General features: G+C 38.3%; 1 protein-coding gene across 5 annotated transcripts in view; it reads right to left on the bottom strand.

The window, feature by feature from the left end:
* LOC108719724 (oxysterol-binding protein-related protein 1-like) overlaps nt 1-21941 on the bottom strand; it is a 41635-nt gene that overhangs the window by 15066 nt on the left and 4628 nt on the right. The window contains exons 2-6 of one of the 5 annotated variants that reach the window (XM_041567851.1): nt 21384-21520; nt 16691-16847; nt 4141-4244; nt 3767-3842; nt 331-465 (exon numbers count right to left, since the gene is read on the bottom strand). In XM_041567851.1, the coding sequence (XP_041423785.1) occupies nt 331-465; nt 3767-3823 (192 nt within the window). In that variant the 5' untranslated portion in view covers nt 3824-3842; nt 4141-4244; nt 16691-16847; nt 21384-21520. Of the gene's footprint in view, nt 1-330; nt 466-3766; nt 3843-4140; nt 4245-16690; nt 16848-21354; nt 21521-21941 lie in introns of all 5 variants that reach the window. The other 4 variants (XM_041567850.1, XM_041567848.1, XM_041567849.1 and 1 more) reach the window with 4 other exon arrangements.

Consider the following 21941-nt stretch of genomic DNA (forward strand, 5'->3'; position numbering starts at 1 on the left):
AATGTTTAATTGGTCTACACAATTCAAGCATTGCATTTTCATTTACAAATAGAAGTAATTTCTTTTTGAACGTCTTTTGGCACAGATCATGAATATGTAAAAGACTACTAATAAGTAGTAATAATAAGTAATCATAAGAGTACAATAGTTTCTTTGTGACTCTACGTGGCAACCGAAGACTGAAAAAGCTCCATTACTTTGTACAAGTATCTACTAAGCAAGTTAATAAAGGACAGGCATCTATACCAGTGCACTGCTCGTCAGTATAAATATCTCCTCCTCTATATGAACAGATTTGCATCACTTGTGGGTGCTGCCTGGATACATCACCTGCATCCGCTCCACTGTATCTGAGCACTGGTTTGCCTTGTGGATGAGATACGTATGCTCCATGTATTCAGAGAGGCGTTGTAGAAAGCTTAGTGGCTCATTACAAATAACAGGCATTGTGATTTTGGACAATTCCTGTTTGTAAATAGAAATAAGTAACAACATGAGAAAAAAAATACATCACAGGTAGGCTTAACAAGGTTTTTAGATGCTATACTGTAATTAAGAAACATTACAAGATTTTTAAATGTAAAATATTCCATTATAGAAATTTTCATTAATTTAATCCCCCCGCCCTGTGGTCAACAGATATGACCACAGGTATGAAATGTGTACCTCAAAAAAAACTTTGCATATTGGTATTTACACAAAATAGTGGGAGCTGCCATTTTATATCTGCCTTGGCTTGTGTGACTGTCTAACAATATCACAATGATTTAATTTCTACTGGGTGCAATGTTTTTTTTTCTAATTTCTGTGGCTATGTGCACAATAATGATCCAGAAGGTTGAAATTTGTATGAGCTACCGCCAGCGAACAGCTTGAACGGGTGGGTCCCCCTTCGCCGAAGCTAGGGAGGGTCCACCATCCCCGCCCCCCCGAAGGGGTTTGGGGGCGTTTGGACTCCCCTTTGCCGAAGCTAGGGGGAGTCCCGTCTACCCTGGGTTCTGCCGAAGCTTCCCCCAGGGCGTGTCATGGCCTGCGTGTCCAGCCAAAAGACCGTGACCCCATCCAGGGTGCTCAAACCAGACACAAAAAAGGTGCTGGAGTGGGCGGTGCAAGGCCATTGGTTGCCTTTTGCAAGGCTCTGGTTGGCAGCCAGAAAAAGAAAAGACTTCCCGCCCACCTAATGGTAAGAGCAAAGGAAGTGAAGCTTGATTAAGCATGGGTGCATGTGCATCTCCCCTGACTCAAAACGCAAGTCAGGGGCTTCCCTCATGGGAGCGTAGCGACCCAGCTTTCATCAAGCTTCCGCTTGTCAGCCTAGTCCAGAGGACCCGATATGACTATTGATACTGATGATTATGAAAAAACTTATTTCTAACTAAACAGGGCAAACAGGGAAATACACGCTACCCCATGTTTGGTCATTGTGAGGCAGATAATTAGATTCCCAGTGTTCAAATAAACGCCTTGCATAATGGACTCCTGCTAATAAACCAGCCAAAACAAGGAGAGAAGGGCAGAGATTGTATCATAACTATTTCTCAATGTCTCAAGGTCAAGGTTCAATTTCTCTGTTTGCCCCATTTAGCCCAATAAATAAAAGAAAATGTTTTTAATTTAAAAATCAAAACAATAGGCAAAAAGTATCCTTAACACAAGCTCTATTCTTGCCCTCATGCTGAACAATGGGGTATATTTCCCCCCTGGAAAAATGCTCAAATAGGTGTCTATATAATACTCAAAATATAGTCCTTAAAGCAGATGCCCACCCTTTTCCCTTTATTTTGGGACTTGCTGGCAAGATTCCCTTTAAGAAAATAGCCTGTTAAAAATAGTAAATATTATACAGAATATACTTTTCCATTAGTATACTGTATTAATCGTCACACCATTAACTGATGGAGAAGGGACACGGTTCTGCTGCAGCAACAATTTGTTCCATTAATTTTTTTGCTACAAATGTAGATTCAGGGGCACATTTACTATTGGTCGAATATCGAGGGTTAATTAACCTTCGATATTCGACCCCCGAAGTTAAATCCTTCGACTTCGAATATTGAAGTTGAAGGATTTACCGCAATTCCTTCGATCACAGGATTAAATCCTTTGAATCGAACGATTCGAAGGATTTTAATCCATCGATCGAACAATTTTCCTTCGATCCCAAATTGCCTAGAAAGCCTATGGGGACCTTCCCCATAGGCTAACTTTGGTGCTCGGTAGGTTTTAGGTGGCGAAGTAGGTGGTTGAAGTTTATATTTAAAGAGACAGTACTTCAACTATCGAATGGTCAAATAGTCGAACGTTTTTTAGTTTGAATCGTTCGATTCGAAGTCGTAGTCGAAGGTCGAAGTAGCCAAAGAAAGACTTCGAAATTTTAAGTATTTTTCCTTGTAATCCTTCACTCGAGCTAAGTAAATGTGTCCCTTAATGTTGCTGGCAGTTAAAGAATTAAAAACTGATAAACTTTACAGACTGAGTGGCTGGTTCGATCTGTTTTAGGGTAGAACTCCAAGGGCGATTTTAAGTGTGATAGCTTCCATTCCGACGGCTGAGATGAATCACCAGTGTCACATCGGATGCACCAAATCTAAGGTAAGTATAATTTATAATATTGAAGTGTAAAGTTTAATTTTTCACCTTCTAAATCAGCTCTGGGGGGGGGGGGTTGCTGACTCTTTAACTGTTCTAAATTGATACATTTAGTTGATACATTTGTTCTTTTTCCCTGCTGAGCAGAATCCCTGAGCTTCATGAAAGAGAAGGGGGGGGGTCTATGTATGGGTAGGGTTTGCAGGGTTTTATTATTAAGAGTTTGTTTCTCCTTTAAAGGCAGCTGTTAGAATTGATACAATAGTTGCTAATACTCCAGAGATGGTGCCGAGAAATGTATCAACTAATGTAGCAACTAAATGTAGCAAATTGTAACAGTTCAGAATGTTTCTGGATCACTGAGCGCCAGACTGTAACACCAGAGACAGGAACATTAAACTTTAAAGGGGAACTCCGGCTTCCAAACCAAAAATTGATAAAGAGGCCACATAACACAGAAACCCCTAATATACCCATCAGAGTTACCTGTTTCTTCAAAAAAAATATATGAATAAATGCCATTTTCTATGCTGAAATCCAGGTGTTTAACAGTTCTTCTCTTTCTGCGTCATTTGAAATCCTGGCAGGGAAGGAGGGACTAAACACTGATGTTACAAATTGTAACAACTTCTCCACAGCTTACAGACAGCATGCAGGAACTACATAACCCACAATGCATTGCACTGTGATGTTCCTTTCCTTATTGAAATCACGTGTGCAGGGAATTGTGGGGTTTGGAGAATGCAGGCTAAGGACAGATTGCTGCTGATACAAAGTAACAGTAGTAAACCAGCTCAGCAAAGTAGTCAGACAGATCAGCAGGGGGCTGTTTGAACTGTTTCAAACCGTTAAAAATCATGAAAAGACTGCATATTTTCTAATTAATGTATATTGCAAAGTTGCTTGAAATTATGTTTACCTTTCAAAAAGCTCAAGTTATGTTTGTGTAGAGTTCCCCTTTACACTTCAGTTTTGGGAAAACAGTAAAAAATAAAAGATCTAAAGAAATTGAAAAAAGTCTGTTTATGGTGAACAATCTGAAAACAACTAAACTGAAACACGTTTTTGGAAGGCGAGCAGCCCCTTTAACTGATGCAAGAATGAAAAAGAAAAAATTAAAAATAGAGAAAGGATCTGTCATTCTGAACAAAGTGTATATAAAGCCATTTGTTCTTACCATTCCAATGCATTTTCTCAAAATACTCCAAATACTGAAATCATTTCTGGAAAACATTGGAGAAGGCAAGCTGGTTCTGAGAAAAGAAATAAACATGGTCAGGCCTTTAAATAGCAGAAGAGAGATGTAAATACACACAAATTTGGATACTAGTAACCCAATCCAAATTTTAAAGGGAAATATGATGAAACTATATTCATCAGGGGCCCAGACTACATGAAGTGAAAAAAGGAAAGTCTGAGATATTACATACAAATATAAATTATTGTTATAATTTACACTTCACTTTACTCTTTTATGTGCATTGTATTAACAACATAAAGGCCATAGGGGTGTATGATAACTGTCAGCCAATAAAAATGATCAAAACTGACCTTTATGTGCCTAAAAGTTGGCATAGCTGCTGTGGATCTGCTGGGAAAGAAACACTACTTTTTGCAGTGGGGATTCTTCTGTAAATCGGGGTTTTAAAATTGAGCTGCAATACATCCACCAAACAAAGGCTGATAAAGTACATCTGCCCATCAAACAACTTGGAGCAACACACATCCTCATGCAAACATTAGGGGAATATTACAGCAGAATCATGTTCAGTGTCTGTTTAGTACAGATAGCAGTCAATACACATCACTGAACACGAGTGTTCAAGCCTCCACTTTACCATTTATTTTTTCTGTTTTTGCTTTGTGAAAATAAATGGAAAGCACAAACAGTGAATAAGTTATATGTTAATCCCACATAACATAATATAGATTTTTTTTAAAGAAGAAACAATCCTACAGGTGTGTAACAAATGTTTTCTGCCTATTATTATATTTTACTCTTACTTTCTGCTTCTGGTTTATTTAATGTTTACATTATTTTTTTAGTAGACTTGAGGTATGAAGATCCAAATTACGAAAGATCCGTTATCTGGAAAACCCTAGGTCCCGAGCATTCATGATTACAGGTCCCATACCTGTACTGAAAGGATATGAGCACAGGAGTCAGTTTTACTTTGAAATACAATATTTACTATGTTAATAACAAGGGGTTAAGCATTGCAGCATTAATTTTACATTATGGGGGGCATGTGCAAGGCCTCGTTATCAGTTACATACACAACCTAAACCAATAAGTGATTGGTGCATGACTGTATGAGGGGCAGACAAATAGGAATTGACTATATACAGACAGAACCATGGCAAAATATTCATCTGGTTAGTATGTTAAACCTCTTTATTTCCCTAATATTAATATTTACAGAGGACAAACAGCAATTTTTGGGAATATCATGACATGCACCCATTGAAATGCATTAGAAATTGGTGGGACCTCAAATAAAAAATGTAAAATGCGCGGAAAACTTAAAATCAGGGTACTTAAAATCAAGGTTTCACTATATTTACTGAAGATGCAACAACCTTCCCAGATATTAAAAGAATAGAGGTTCTTCTTGTCTTGTCCATGGCTCTTTATCAGAGCTGTGCCTTTAAACGTGCACCATTTTTTACTGCTTATTCACAGCACAAAGGGGTGTTTCCACCACGAGGAAGGGCAAGAACCTTGCCTCAGATGGCAGCATCCCACAAGAGGTGACAAAAAACTGCTGCTGGCTACTTTAAGAGACGAATTCCCAGTTATAAAACCCAGAAATTCTACTACAGAGAGCACAGGAAAAGGTACCACTGGGAAGGAGGTGTTTGCAGCATTAGAAGAGTCTCTTCAGAGCAGCTGATAGGCTAGAATTGCCCCGTAAGCCAGGGTCGGAAACCAAGGGTAGCCAGAAAAGGCACTTGTTTCGGGCGTGGGATGGCCACCAGTCACGTACCTTTACTGTCACATACCCCTAGTTTGGATCTCTGTCCCCACACCTCTGGTACATTGTTTAGCTCCTCAGCACATGCTCTAGGCTGTCAGCTGCCTAATTTTAGGGGCCGCTATAATATATACATTTTATATTTTAAAATTCACTATATATGGCTAATTAGTACTTAATCCTAACATATTACCTAGCAGCTCAGAAGCATTTTGCTTAGAATTGATTGAACTATGACTACTCTAACCAAATATCTGCTAAGGTTTTGATCATTTCAGACCCCCTTAGCTTAGTATTGCAATAGCAGCCCAGAGAATACCGAGAATATTAGGAGCCACTGAAGGCCTAACAGGATGAGAAGATGGCTAATCATGATATGGTGTTTTCTCTTCTGTACAGAAGGTTGCTAAGCAATAGTCCCATGCAGCTCTTGGGAGTTAATTTTTCCTTCTGTGATACTAACTACACAAGCTTATTATCCTCATTAGTAATTTGTTAACACTCTTTAATTAGACTGAGCCTCATTGGGTAAAGATTTCTCACCAGAAGGAAAGGTGAAATGACAGGTGCACAGAAACTCTAACACATTGGCGAATGTTATTCTGGGAAGAGTGCCAGCATTAGTCTACATGTTCTGGAACCAGACTGCTTATGAAGTCCTTCAACAAGATAATCCAATTCAATCTATATCCAAATTCTAGGGCCCTCATTGGCAATTTCAGGTGGCAGTAGGGGAATATTAAATGGAGAAAAGGGGAGCAGTTGATTGGATGGCAATATTGCTTTGTCTGGTACCCAGTCTGTCCAAGAGCCAGAAAAGAACCACATGGGTGTTGGAAAAGAGGGCTCACAGCTATCACTTTACAACAGTATATAGATCTTCACAAGACAGCATGAGCAACACATTACAAAATTCATGGGTGGCAACAACAACCTTATTGCAATAACTATATATAAAGCAGCCTTCATCTTATAATGGGAATTACGTACAAAAAGCTATGCACCTACCCACAGGAACAAATTAGCAGGTGACAATGTGTCAGATCACAAGAAGAATCACACAAGAACTGTAAGTACAGATGAATGACATAGGTTTACCCTTTCAATTCCCTCATCAGCACCTCAGGAACAGCTATGGGGTCTCTTACTGTATAGCAGCACTAAAAATAGGAAAGGATATGGATACCCCTACAGGTCTTTAAGCACATTGACACTATTCTCTTCCCCTTTATCTGGGCAAACAAACCCCCTACAGTCAACAAATTAACACTCCTGGTTCCATTGGACAAGGGGGGACTAGCTCTTCCACACCTACAAATGTACTACTATGCAAGTCAACTACCACTCATACATAACAGGCTTTACCCTGACCCCGAAAAACTTGCTTACAGCGCTGCATACCACTTTGGCGGGCTCCCTTGAAGCAATTAGGAACGCGCCCTATAGGAAAGCCAAGGACACCCCTGCACTGCCCCCTACATTAAGCTGCCCACAAAAGGCCTGGGCACTAGCCACCAACTTTCTCTCAAAAGCTGTGAGTCCACCTTCCCCTTTGGAGAAAATCCAATCTGCAGCACCTGCTACACCTACTGGACTTCAACTACTGGCCAAAATTAGGGGTAAGACACTGATCTTTTAGTAGACAATATCTTTCTGACCCTTATCCAATTAGCAACCAAATTGAACCACACAAACATAGCATGGCACAGATACTTCCAGCTCAGGCATGCTTTTGCGGCCCAATTTGGCCAATTTTACCACCAAAACTCAACCATATGAACATAGGTTGTTGGATAAGCGTAGCTGTTAATAAACTACATAGTACATATACAAGTGTTTTGTAGCTGTTAATAAACTACATTGTAGCAGATATTCTGCCTTGGATTGCTCTCTTCATTCTACTGGCTATGCTTATACTGAAGACTCGCGGTGAAGTCTTAGTGTGCTGAAGTAATCTATTACAGTGATGTGGGATCCAAATTCATAAAATCTGGTCTCTGGGCTGTACAAGACACTGATATCCACCATCAATAGCCCATTTAACAAAGCTAAAACTAAATGTAACAATATTATTCCTGCCCTAGATGGTGATACATGGGAAGATGCAACAGGGGAACTGTACAGCTTCTTAATTTCTATAAAATATAAGATGGTACAATTTTGCATCATGCATTGCACATACATTACTTCAATTAGGCTCAAAGCCATGGGCAGAAGCCCCGATGGAAACTGTCCCAAATACCAACACCCAGACACTAGGGTTTTCCATCTGCTATGGTCATGCCCCCTGATACAAAAGTTCTGGGCCAAAGTAATAGCCTACCTACTAATGAAATCCTGCTCCCCGGAGCACTAACACCAGAGCAGTGCCTACTGGGATTGGTGAATGAGCTGGCATCCCTGACCAAAACGAGATGCCTACTATGAACCCGCAAATGGATGAGCCCTCAACCCCCCACAGTAGAGCAATGGGAACAATTGGTCAATAATAAGCTCCCAATGATAAAGTTAAAAATACATAGCCAGACATTGCCAGGCTAGAAGTTTGTCCTGAAGCAGATACGGAGATTTAATAAATGCAAACATACGAGATAGTATATGTAAATAATATAGTGAATAAAGTACCCCCTTTTGTAAAATATAAGGATATTATAAGTTACCGAGGAGTTTCATGACCATATAAAAACACGAGGCCGAAGGCCGATTGTTTTTATACAAGTCAGGAAACTCCGAGGTAACTTCTAATATCCTCATATTTTACAACTGGGGGTACTTTATTTATTATAATACACAAATTTCAGTGAGTCATGTGACAGAAATGACATCAGAACTCACCGTTTATAACTGATGACATCAGAACTCACCGTTTATAAGGATATAATTTACAGGATATTCATGGCTTTTGTGTATTATATGTGTATACCTTCCTCAATAAATGATGTCCTGTCTAAGTATGCTCAAGTCCTGTGAGAACAGATGTAATGTAATGTACACATGGATCTAATATGTAGCATACTTTATGCTCCAAATGTATAACTGAATGTCTTAATCTTATAAACTGGGGTCCTATGAAACTAACTGCACTGTCTTTACACCAACAATGCCTGCTTTGTTTGTTGTTAACTCTGCGCTGTTTGTCTAAAACGCAAAATAAAAACCTTTTAAAAATAGGAAAGGATATCCACCAAGTATCATGACAATAAAAATAGGGCATACAAATATATATACTTTATGAGTGGGCAGGCAGGAATAACACATTTCTTTCTGACAGCAATTAAAGGGGATAATATATTTAAACTTGAAAATGTGTTTCTTTGGCAAGGTCACCAAGTAAACAGACCTCTGCCCAGTTTGGTAGTGTGCCATATCAGACTGGTGGGATTGTTTGGTGTCTGGGCTAAAATAGGTGTAGGTGGGCTAATAAAGGATTACAGTAGAGGCCTATGCAGACACATGAGGACATAACAGAATCAAAATCCCAATACAGTACTCAACCGAGATTTTAAAAAAAAACGTGCCCACTAGACATTTGGTAGGTGATCAGACAGCTATCAGTCGTGCAGGTAATCATTTTTGGTCCCTTAATGCTGCCTTGTGTATGGCAACCTTTACTGTTCTTGGCAATTAGACCGGGATTATCTATTGCTGGCCCAAATGAAAAGTTAATGTGTGTGTATGATATATTTTTATAAAACGCCACGTGTGGCTTGAAACATTGCTGTTATACCTTACAAAACAAAATTAGACTTTATAATTTAACCATGAAACTTGGTACTGTTCCAGTTTACTGCAGTGTATCAGATGCTATCACAACAGTACTCAGGTAATTAATTAAAAAAATGTATTAGTACAATAAAGGTATGGAATTCCTTATCCAGAAACCTATCCGTTATAATGAAGGGCATCTACCATGGAGTCCATTTTAAGCAATTTTTAAACACAGTAACATTGCACTGAATTGAATTAAAACATGTCCATCAAGTTCAAACTTTAATGTGTATATATTTAAAACCTGCCTAACTGCTAGTGGATGCAAAGAAAGGGAAAACACATCTGAAGCCTAATTTGCCTCAGAAAAGGGAAATATCCTGCACTGATCACAACTCAGACTGTCAGTACCCAAATTGTTCAAACCTCAGTCTGTAGGAGAAGGACTGGCATTAAAGTGATCCATGTCTCCTACCCTGCTCTACTCAGACTCTACCAGTGTGTGCCATATTCCTCCTGCCCTACTCTGCTTGGGTGTGCCATACTCTACCTGCCCTACTCTACCTGTGTATGCCATATTCTGCCTGCCCTACTCTGCCTGTGTGTGCCATTCTCTAACTGCCCTACTCTGCCTGTGTTTGCCATATTCTGCCTGCCCTACTCTGCCTGTGTGTGTCATACTCTACCTGCCCTACACTGCTTGTGTGTGCCCTACTCTGTCTGTGTGTACCATACTCTAACTATGGAAGATGACCCTAGTGGGGTTATTTTAGCACCTGGAAATACTTATTAGGGGGTCCCCAGGGCCATAATTATATTAATGCACCGAGGGCCTGTGCTTAGGGCGGCTTTTGGGGGTGCGGCCCCCGGGTGCCTATAAATAATTTTTTTGAAATGAAAAAAAATATTGCCCAGCCTCTTCTACGGATTTCCATTGGAAATCCGTAGAAGGGTAGGGTGCCAGGCTGGTTTGCGGAAGTGTGATATCACGCTCACAACACGCTGTCACATGCACAACGTAGGGGTTGTATTTAGGTCTGATGCCTAGAGCAAAAAAACCGTGGTCCCAAGCTTTATTTATGAATAATAGCCCTTATATTTGTACTGATGTTTCAATCGGCTGAATATGTTGTTTGTTTCATTTATGGCTTACTAATGCATATGTATGTATAACATACCCTAGTGTTAGACATATTGAATAATGTAAACCCTTTTATACAGTATAAGGATATTATAAGTCACACAGGAGTTCCATGATCATATAAAAAGCACAAGGTGTCTTCCAATATCCTCCTATCTAACAACAGAGGGTACTTTATTATAATACACAGTTTTACTGACAACATCATTAAGCACCTAGTATAACTGATAAAAGTGATTATAAGGATATGATTTACAGGGATATGTTTTTACTTTGCTTACTCTTTGCTTAATCTTGCTTTGAGATATAGAGATACATGAAGGACAAATTCAGTTTTGTATGTTAAGTTTATACAGTAAGACCTAGAATCCACCCTGAAACTTGTGTGATAAACAGACTAAGAGAAATTTAAATGTACTATTTAAATAATCCTTTTTTTCTGGGACAGGCAAAACAGTCTGAGGCCCTATAAATATATTCATTTGTTTTAGTGAGGGGTATCCATGTGCCTCCACTTCCTTGTGCAGAATTTATCTTTCATACCATAGGTACAGAGTTTTGCTTGACAGTGCTGGGCTCAAAGAATGGGTGGGGGCAGGGATAATTGTGGATAAAAAAACACACAGAGACATTTTTTGTTTACTATAAAATAACTTACTGTAGCACCATCAGTATGAGTAAAAGCTAGGGATGCACTGAATCCAAGATTCGTTTCGGCCAGGATTCTGGCTTTTTCAGCAGGATTCGGGTTCGGCCAAATCCTTCTGTCCTGCTGAACCGAATCCTAATTTGCATATGCGAATTAGGGGCAGGGAGGGAAATCAAGTGACTTTTTGTAACAAAACAAGGAAGTAGAAAATGTTTTCCCCTTCACACCCCTAATTTGCATATGCAAATTAGGATTTGGATTTGGTTCGGTATTCGGCTGAATCTTTCCCAAAGGTTTCGAGGGTTCGGCCGAATCCAAAATAGTGGATTCGGTGCATCCCTAGTAAAAGCAGACAGTGAGTGTTAACATGCACCCATACTGATCAGTTCATATCAGGCCTTTATGGCAACAACTTTGGGTCAGGACTAAAGACCCATAGCTGGGAAAGAGTATTGTTATTACCCCACATTGTTTGAAGAAGGAAATGATTTATGAAATACAGTCACTGTTAAAGAGCCTCACAGAAGCAGCAACCAGAGTAACCACACTGCTATGTGTGCATCCCAGTGCTGCAGACCAGTAGAGCTATGTTTAGTGAGCAATTTCAGACACAATTTGCCAAGTTTTTTTTATCCAGAATGCAGCAGTTTTTCCCATATTTTCAGCGTAATTGTGACTGAACTACAAATTCATAATATAGGCCTGTATTAATAATTTTGGTGTCAATTCCAGCATAAAATTGCCATGATATGTTTATGTGGCTGCACTCCAGAGCATTTACAAACAGAAAAAGTATCAAAGGGCAACCCTGCCTTATTTTTAAAATGATTAGGTTAAATTTGCACCAATTTTTTATAATTTTCTTTTGGTATGAAATAAATATGTACTGAAAATTGTACTATATAGGGGCACACTATATAGTACATATAGACACATTGAAACACATGACTTCATGAATGCAGAAGAATGTATTTAAATTTTTTTTTTAAAAAAAGCCTTACACGTTTTGTGTGTAAATATGGAGAATTAATCCTAGGCACAAAATGCATAAGGCTTTTTTTCCTATTATATCTCTAAATGGATTTTACTGTGTGTGTGTCTGCCTGTTTATGTAGAAATTTCAGTAGCTGCTCCCTAAGCTGTAAGGACTGGGGCAAGTGCACCATGACCTTAAACGAGAAACAAACCCTTATTAAAAAAAACCCTACCCCCCTACCAGGTCGGGACTGGGACTCAAAGCGAAACTCGCAAAAATTGTTGAAGCGCCATTCTCATTCCGAAGATTAACGAAGCAGCTGAAGATAGCACCCGTGAACTCCGCTGGACAGAATCTGCACGGAGGGGTAAGTAAAGACTTAGTGGCATTTGCCAAGGGTGGCAGCTAGGCGGGGGGGGGGTCTATGTAGGGTTGGGGGTAGGGTTTTCTTTATTAAGGGTTTGTTTCTCCTTTAACATTCACCTATATGACTTTTACTTTAATTTCTGTATACTACAGGTAAGGGATTGATTATTCGAAAAACCGTTATCTAGAGAGCTCCGAATTATAGAATCCTATAGACTTCATTTTATCCAAATAATCCAGATTTTTAAAAAAAAGATCCAAACCAAGATATTATTAATCCTTATTGCAAGCAAAATCAGTCTATTGGGTTTATGTAATGTTTGCATGATTTTCTAGCAGACTTAAGGAATGAAGATCCAAATTACGGAAAGATTCGTTATCTGGAAAGCCCTGAACATTTTGGATAACAGGTCCCATACCTGTATTGTGGATTGGATTCCATGAAATAAATATGCCTTTTTTTAAATCATTGGCAGCTGCTAGAGGATATTAGGTTGGTCACCAGCAAAATGATATCATGTATCATCCATCAGTTTTAAATATTTAATTTTGGTATTCAAGAAGTTAATCAAGGATTACTTGGAATCCACAATGAACAACTGGAACTTGATTCTAAATAAAAATAATATTTTGTATTTAAAGGAGAAGGAAAGGCTAACATTAAGTAAGTTTTATCAAAAAGATCTATATAAATACACCAGAAAACCCTCAAAGTAACGTTGCTTTGAATCAAAAGAAACACTGCATTTATTTCCCTTATTATGTACACATGGGCTTCTGTATCAGACTTCCTGTTTTCAGCTTAAACCTCCAGGGCTTGGGCTTCAGCATGCTCAGTTGGCTCCTCTCTCCCTCTCCCCATCCCTTTCCCCTCCTTCCTGCTCCTTCCAGAGCTATGAGTGAGCAGGGAGAGACTCAGGCAGGAAGTGATGTCACATTAAGCTAATATGGCAGCTGCTGTCCTAAACAAACAGAGAGAGCTTCTAGAGCTGTTTACTCAGGTATGGTAAAGCATTTTGCAGAATAAATATGGTGTTATAGCTTGCACTACTGTGGCTAATCGTTGGCAATAAATTGCTTAGACAGCTTTCCTTCTCCTTTAACACATTTTTTTGGGTGAGAGTTATACATGTAGTGGTGTGTGTGGCACAAGTTTCAATGTTTTGCCTTTAGCTAACAGCACTGTAAAAGTGAATCAATATTACTGACCCCAAATGTTATTTCCGTGTTTCAAGCAGTTCTTAAATCATGGAGAATGGTGGAGTACATTTCATGTCACCAGATCAGAGTACATGCCACATGCTTCTCTTGTTGCTCTCAGGGTCTTATTTAGAAGAAAATATACCAGCCGAGAATGGGACTTCTCTATATTTGAATCTAACACAAGATGACTATGCTAAAGACTGAGCCTTAAAACAAATGTGAACAGTATTCTCTGAGCTGGCTGCGGAACTTGTTATTCCATCTACAGAAGCAACGAAGGGATCAAGTGACTGGAAACTAAAAAGCAATAGGAGCTACATAAATAAATAATGTTTAATTAAAAGGAAGGAAGGTTCAATTAAATAGAACAAAATATTGTAAACAAGCAAATCCATAAGTCAATTTTACTGTCAAGAGTTTAATTTATTGAAACCCCCATCAAGCTACTTTATATGCACATTTCAAAGAGAATGACTATATGAGCTGCCAGTTGATGTTAGCCCATGGGTTTATCATGGAACACAAGTATGTGATCTATTATCCAAAATGCTTGGGACCTCTGGTTTTCTGGGTAAGGAGTTTTTCCATAACTTAGAACATCATACCTTAAGTTGACTAAAAATAATTTAAACATTAAATAAACCAATAGGATTGTTTTGCCACTAATATGGATTCATGCAACTTAGTTACCATTACGTACAAGGTACTGCTTTATTATTACAGTGAGAAAAGGATTAATTATTAAAATTGTAAATTATTTGCTAAAAATTGACTGTATGGTAAAAAAAAAACTTCTCCTAATTCAGAGCATCCTTGATAGCTGGTCTCCTGATTGCATGCCTGTATATTATACAATATATAAACATATAGCTACATTTTATTCTTTACATGCGGTACATAAACATAAAATATAATTCCAGGTTAGCATTTCCTCGTACAATTTTAGGATTAACTACAGCAAATAACAAATCCAATTAAATGGATTAAATGCAGAATGAGCTGGTAGTAACAAGGAAATCCACGCACATTCACAATTAAGAACAAGACAGAATGCAACACTACAATCCCATCAATTAAAAAATCTAAAAAACTACCAAACCCACAAAAATCCGAAATGTCTATAGGACTGTGCTGATATAGAGATCACAATGATATTATAAAAAATGTATGAATAGACACAGGAGCCTTTGAATGTCACACTGAACATATTTTACACCATTAAGTGGGACTGGAATCCTGTGGACGTTTAGGAATTTGACAATACAACAAATCCGATAGACTTCTATCCACCTTTCAGTTATTTCACTTACACTGAATATGCTGTGTGCTATTTAAGGGAAGATGAATTTGTTCCGTAAGCAAGTTCATGAGGCAAGCTCAGCACAGGAGAGTGGCACACAGCTCTGGGCACCTATTTCACATCTCTCTCACTTAATTACTAAACATAGCTGACAGTTTCTGATGTTTGTAATAAGTGGAGCTCTCCAGGCACAAAGTGCTAGTAAAGCTTTGAGGAAGAAGTACTGAAGAAAAGGAATTCCACTGGCAACAATTACAGCTTCCCTGACATTTTCTTTCTCTGATTTCTTTTTTCTAATTGTTTTTTATTTGAATTTTAACATATCAAGAGAGATAAGTAGTTCTAACATTTATTTAATAGCATGAAATATTTGCATAGAGAAAAGGAATGGGGAGAGAGAACAGAGTGGTTTCTGCGAGGTCCCTTAAATACCATAATATAGAACAATAATGCAATGGACTTACAGTTGGAGGAATTACCTGACGTATGATTATTACGTATTACTTATTCTAGATCTGAAAAATTCAAAGTGTTGCCTACATATGGGGGCCCATTTACTTAGTTCGAGTGACGGAATAGAGGAAAAATAGTTCGAATTTCGAATGTTTTTTTTTGGCTACTTCGACCATCGAATGGGCTACTTCGACCATCGACTTCGACTTTGAATCGAACGATTTTAAACTAAAAATCGTTCGACTATTCGACCATTCGACCATTCGATAGTCGAAGTACTGTCTCTTTAAAAAATTCTTCGACCCCCTAGTTCGCACCTAAAACCTACCGAGGCCAATGTTAGCCTATGGGGAAGGTTCTCATAGGCTTCCTAACAGTTTTCTGATCGAAGGAATATCCTTCGATCAATGGATTAAAATCCTTCGAATCGTTTGATTCAAAGGATTTAATTGTTCGTTCAGTCGAACGATTGTTCCTTCGATCGTTCGATCGAAGGAATATCACAAAATCCTTCAACTTCGATATTCGAAGTTGAAGGATTTTACTTCGACGGTCGAATATCGAGGGTTAATTAACCCTCCATATTCGACCCTAGGTAAATCTGCCCCATGATGTTATCATATAGTGCTTACAAAAGGATCGAAGTGGTTCCTGTCCTCTGATTTCTTTTCAAAAGATATGAACTGTTGCATGAATGGGGCAAATAGAGACTGGCCATTAAATAATGCAGGGGAAAAACTCCAACATTATGCATGTAAATGTAAACAGCAAACTGTCCCTTTCCATAAACTGCAAGGTACAGTAAATACAAATAATACAACAAATGACTAAAAATGATAGCTCTGAACATACATAAGCCCTTAAAGGGGTTGTCCACCTTTGAAATAACTTTTAGTATGATGTAGAGAGTGATATTCTGACACAATTTGCAATTGATTTTAATATTTTATCATTTGTGGTTTTTGCATTATTTAGCTTTTTATCAGCAGCTCTCTAGTTTCAGCAATTTCAGCATTCTGGTTGCTAGAGTCCAAATTATTCTAGCAACCATGCACTAATTTGAATTAGAGACTGGGATATGATAAGGAGAGGCCTGAATAGAAAAATGAGTAATAACAAGTAGCAGTAACAATACATTTGTTTTTTAGTGTCATAAGAAGAAGGTAAATAATTCAAAAACTATAAAAAAAATACATAACGAAGACCAATTGAAAAACTGCTTAGATCTGGCCATTCTATAACATACTAGAAATTAACTTTAAGGTGAACCCCCCCTTTAAGAACTGCATTAGAGCTCCTCGGTAGCAGGCTTGGTCCAGCCATGGCTCACCTGTGCTTTTTAATGCCATTAGATGTGGAGCCGCCTCCTCCGGGTTTCTTTTCTTCAGACATGCTGACTTGCTGATTGTAACTCAAATTTAAACTCCCGTCTGGAGATGAACTTGTAACAGTTTCAAATCCGCTTTAGGAATGATCAGAGTCGGAATCTACAGGAAGCAAAAATGTGTTAATGAGACTGCAAATTCTAACCTTCACTGTAACAACGGCAATCTTCTCACATTTACTCAGCTCAGAAACCCGAGCTGCTTATTTTGTTCCACTGCCAGGCTCTATCCAGTAACGGATGAGCCTCTTTCAGCTAGGGACATGTAAATGCAAAAGCAGAAATATTATAAAATGTATTTTAATATAATAAAAGACATATCTAGTTTTGCAGTATAGGGTTGTATGGATGGACTGCTTTAAACACAAAATTCAATGTTAACTCTCCCCACTGGCAGTTTTGGCTTTTTTTCATGCCTTGCAGGAAAACAATAATGTCTGCTGCTTAAAAAATAATGAGTGATGGTATATATCGTTTCAACTGTATCGTTTTGATATGGGCAACTGTACACAGGGCAATTTGGGGTATTTTGTCCCCTTTTCTAGCAGTCAAAACAATAGTACCAAAAGCTTGAAAGCATACAGTGACGCTCCCTCCTGTTATGGGTGTTTTGATCCAGAGTCTAAAACAAACACAGTGTGCAAAGCCGGTGTGCCATTGATGCTGCCATTTAGAAAGCAGCCCATGAGCAGAAACAATAGTAGTTTAAGGAGAAAAAGTCACATTTTTATGGGCATAAAACACTGAGAATCCATGATAGTAGTTTTGCTTAGGGTATGACTTGAGAATACTTCTGCTCTGACTTTCTTTAGAAGTTAGAAGAAAACATTCGGTGGGGAACTTACAAATACTTTAAAAAAAAAAAAAAAAAATATATATATATATATATATATATATATGCAACTATAAGAAAAAAAATAATAACACCAAGGGGCCGATTCATCAAGCTCGAGTGAAGGATTCGAAGTAAAAAAACTTCGAATTTCAAAGTGTTTTTTGGGCTACTTCGACCATCGAATGGGCTACTTCGACCTTCGACTACGACTACGACTTCGAATCGAAGGATTCAAACTAAAAATCGTTCGACTATTCGACCATTCGATAGTCGAAGTACTGCCTCTTTAAAAAAAACTTCGACCCCCTACTTCGGCAGCTAAAAGCTACCGAAGTCAATGTTAGCCTATGGGGAAGGTCCCCATAGGCTTGCCTACGTTTTTTTGATCGAAGGATATTCCTTCGATCGTTGGATTAAAATCCTTTGAATCGTTCGATTCAAAGGATTTAATCGTTCGATTCGAAGGATTTAATCGTTCGATCGAAGGAATAATCCTTCGATCGCAGCATTTGCGCTAAATCCTTCGACTTCGATATTCGAAGTCGAAGGATTTTAGTTCCTAGTCGAATATCGAGGGTTAATTAACCCTCGATATTCGACCCTTGATGAATCGGCCCCCAAATGTATTAGTGACCGTTTGTTGATTTTATTTTATAATAGCAACAGTTCCTCTTTTAATAATCCATGTTTATTTTGCAAACAGTGTACTTGCTATATCAAACATACATAATTCCTACAACAATGACACCAACGGTAGCTCACTGGAGGTATTTAATTATGTTTAATGAATATCACCAATTTTGCTTGGAGTTCTTTTTGCCCAATACAAAGAACAATAAAACCGCAACAGTAGCGGAAATTTGGCTTGATGCCTTTATTACAGAGATGCCACAGTATCTCAATAAAGTTTGGCACAAAATGGATTAAAATATAGACTGCTCACTCTGTAATAAGAAAAATTATTCACAACAGTATGTTTGCCAAGTCTTTTCTTTGGTGGATAAATATAACAACAAACCCAAAATATAAATAAATTAATATACAGTTTGGCATACTTATACATACTGTATAGGCATTTATAAGCTTGTGAACAAGTTTCCTTTTTAATAATTTCTATGCAAACTGCTGTATAAATACAGCAGATAACACAAGCAATGACTGCTGGGTGATATTGAACCCCAATCTGTCTTGCTTTCTTTTTAAGGAACAGTAACACCAAAAAATAAAAGTCTTTTAAAGTAATGAAAATATATGGTACTGTTGGTCCAGACTGGTAAAACTGGTGTATTTGCTTCAGAAACTCTACTATAGTTTATATAAACAAGCTGATGTATATCCATGGGGACAGCCATTCAAAGCTGAAAAAGGAGAAAAGGCACAGGATACACAGCAGATAACAGATAAGCCCTGTAGAATACAATGAGATTCTTCAGAACTTCTCTGATATCTACTGTGTATCCTGTGCTTGAATGGCAGCCCCCCCCCCTCCATGGCTACATAGCAGCTTGTTTAGTGTTTCTAAAACAAATACACCAGTTTTCCCAGTGCCGGTCAACTGTACATTATATTGTCATTCCTTTTAAAACACTTCTTTTTGTGTTACTGTCTCTTTAAACATATTATAACTGTGCAAATTGTATTCAGTATTGTGCTAATGGTTACTTTTCATCCATTGAGAAGCAACATAATCTGGAGCACTTTAAATACATTAAACATCATTATTATCAGTCCTTGCACAGTGGAGATTCCAATTTGTATACATACAAGTATAAAAAGCTACTAAAAGATTAGGTATGTAGATTCACTATCAGGCACATTTTTTGTTTGTATCTTTGCAGGTAAAGTGAGTTTCCAGCGATGCAAACTTTGCACATTCCTTTGGGTATATACTAAGTTGCATGAATGCTTCCATTTTGCTCTACTTTTCTTTAAGCAGAGATGTCCAAGGCAGAATTTGTCTACTAAGGCACAATCTAGAATAAACACCTCTACAATCTGTGTATAAAAAGAAGGTAGTCTAGGCTGACTGATTTGATTAAAAAAGAAAAAATACAGACAGTGACGGAACTACCGGGGGAGCAGGGGGTGCTAGCGGACCAGGGCCCGCACCCCCTCAGGGCCCTCCGGCAGCGCTGCACGCCACTAAAATCCCTGCAATTCGGGCCGTACAGAGGGGGGTTGGGGGCCCGGCTGCGCGTCATGCACCAGGGCCCGTCCCCCTCTAGTTACGGTACTGCTTCTTCAGCACAATAAAGTCACATATATCCACATGTGACAATAGTTCCAGGTGCGCTGACCTCAAAATTTGTGTGCAAGAATTCTAAACACAGGACTTTGCCAGTACAAGTAGTAACAAGTTTGGCAGTTTTCAATCCTATTTAACTGGTTACAAATATGAAGAAAGTTGATCTACAGTTGACATTAACATTATGCCTGCATAAAGGAGAAGGAAAGGTACCGAAGCAGTTTGTCAATAGATTAGCTAAATAGTGCAACAGTAGGGATGGGCAAATTTGACCCGTTTTGTTTCGCCAAGAATTTGCCGCCGGTGAAATGTCGCCGACGCCCATTAAAGTCTATGGGTGTCAAAAAAATGTTGTCGCAAAATTTTTTTTGACGCGTGTCTTTTCTTTTTTTTGACGAACAACGCCATACAAGTCTATTGGCGTCATTTTTGCGGCGAAACAAGGCAAAAAATGTGCCCATCCCTAAGTGCAAGCTATAACACTATTTATTCTGTAGAATGCTTTACCATACCTGAGTAAACAGCTCTAGAAGCTCTCTCTGTTTGTTTAGGATAGCAGCTGCTATCCTTACAGTGACTTCTGCCAGAACTTACTTACACAGGTCTGAAGCAGTGTAAAATAACAGTGGCTATTCCAACACACCCTCTATTTTAAACAGCTTTTTGCAACATTTTTTTCATTGAATTTTGTTTTACACAGCATAGTAAATAGGCCCCTAAAAGTAAATCGGGCTTGTTTCAGTTGGTTATACACATCAGCATTCTATCACTTTAAATGAATGACCACTTTGTATCTATCCTGTACATGACAGTTTCATGTACAGTTATCCTGTACAGACAACTTTCTAGGAGCAGATAGGGAATGTACATGAAGGCATGCCTGGCACTAGATACCACCATACATATACGCATGACCTGTACAAAGAGAGAGTAAATGGATGGGAGTTATAACCTTTCACACTTCATGGGGCTCATTTATAAACACTGGGCAAATTGGCACCTGGGCAGAATCTTGTATTTACCAATCAGTAATCAGCTTTTCTCAACAAGCTGCAGGTAGAACACTGAAAGTATACATCAGATTTGATGCCATGGGTTACTGTCCAGGTGCAAATCTGACCCATCTTTATAAATGACCCTTATCTGATTGTTCAGTACAGTGTAAACAAGGGTTCTCTCAAAGGTAGGAGACCAAAACAAATTCCTCAGCTGCTGTAAAAGCAAATTCTGCTAGAAATACCCCAAGTATTTTGAGGAAATTTGGTAGCAGTTCTGCATGTCTAGCAGAGAGAGTTCTGCACTGCTGTGTGTGCAGAAAAATTAACAGGTTAATATATTCACATAATGTCTTTAGTTCAAGAGGGCAGAGTGATTTCTTTTACGTTTTTTGCCTAAGGTAGGTTAGTGATGCTGTTGTCTTTTTGTCAACCATAATTAACTATCTAGTTGGCTGTCAAAAATAATGCCGGAAATTTGTCTAGCCTAATAAATAAAATGCCATTGTTTTTGCGGTAGATCCTGTATCCTTACCTGAAACAGCATCATAGATCTCATCATACCTGAGAATTGTGTGAAGGGGAGGTGTTTCTTTAACAAATGACTTTTCCAACTAGTGGTGCTCTGTAGCCAGTGTTTGCTTTGCCCCGGATAAGATCGTATTTTTCTCTTGTTCGTGTTCTAGTTTCAAATTCCTTACCTATAGGGCAATATATATCATATATTAAATTCAGTTTTAGCCAGACCACCTTTTTTTATACTTATCAAGAGCTAAAGTGACTGGCATAAAGCCAGTGTTTTTTCTTTTGAAAGCGTTTTGACAGGGACCTAACAAATCTGTAAAAACGATTCTGCATTGTTCCAATAGCGAAAAAACACTGAAAAATAATTCTGAAACCTCAAATTATTCATGTTACGAATTGTTACATTATCTTTGGGCCTACAGCACAAAATACATGATAGTTGGCAAAAAAACCATAACAAACCTATTTCTTTTTAGACAGTAGCTACTTCTGTCTTCTAAACAACTCAGCTGTAATGGCACGTTATTTGATACAATCCCTGATATATAAATGCACAAGAACATTTACAACATAGCAGAATTTAAGAACATAGCAGAA

Source organism: Xenopus laevis, chromosome 6S (genome assembly GCF_017654675.1).
Source record: "Xenopus laevis strain J_2021 chromosome 6S, Xenopus_laevis_v10.1, whole genome shotgun sequence".
NCBI classification, from domain to species: Eukaryota; Metazoa; Chordata; class Amphibia; order Anura; family Pipidae; genus Xenopus; species Xenopus laevis.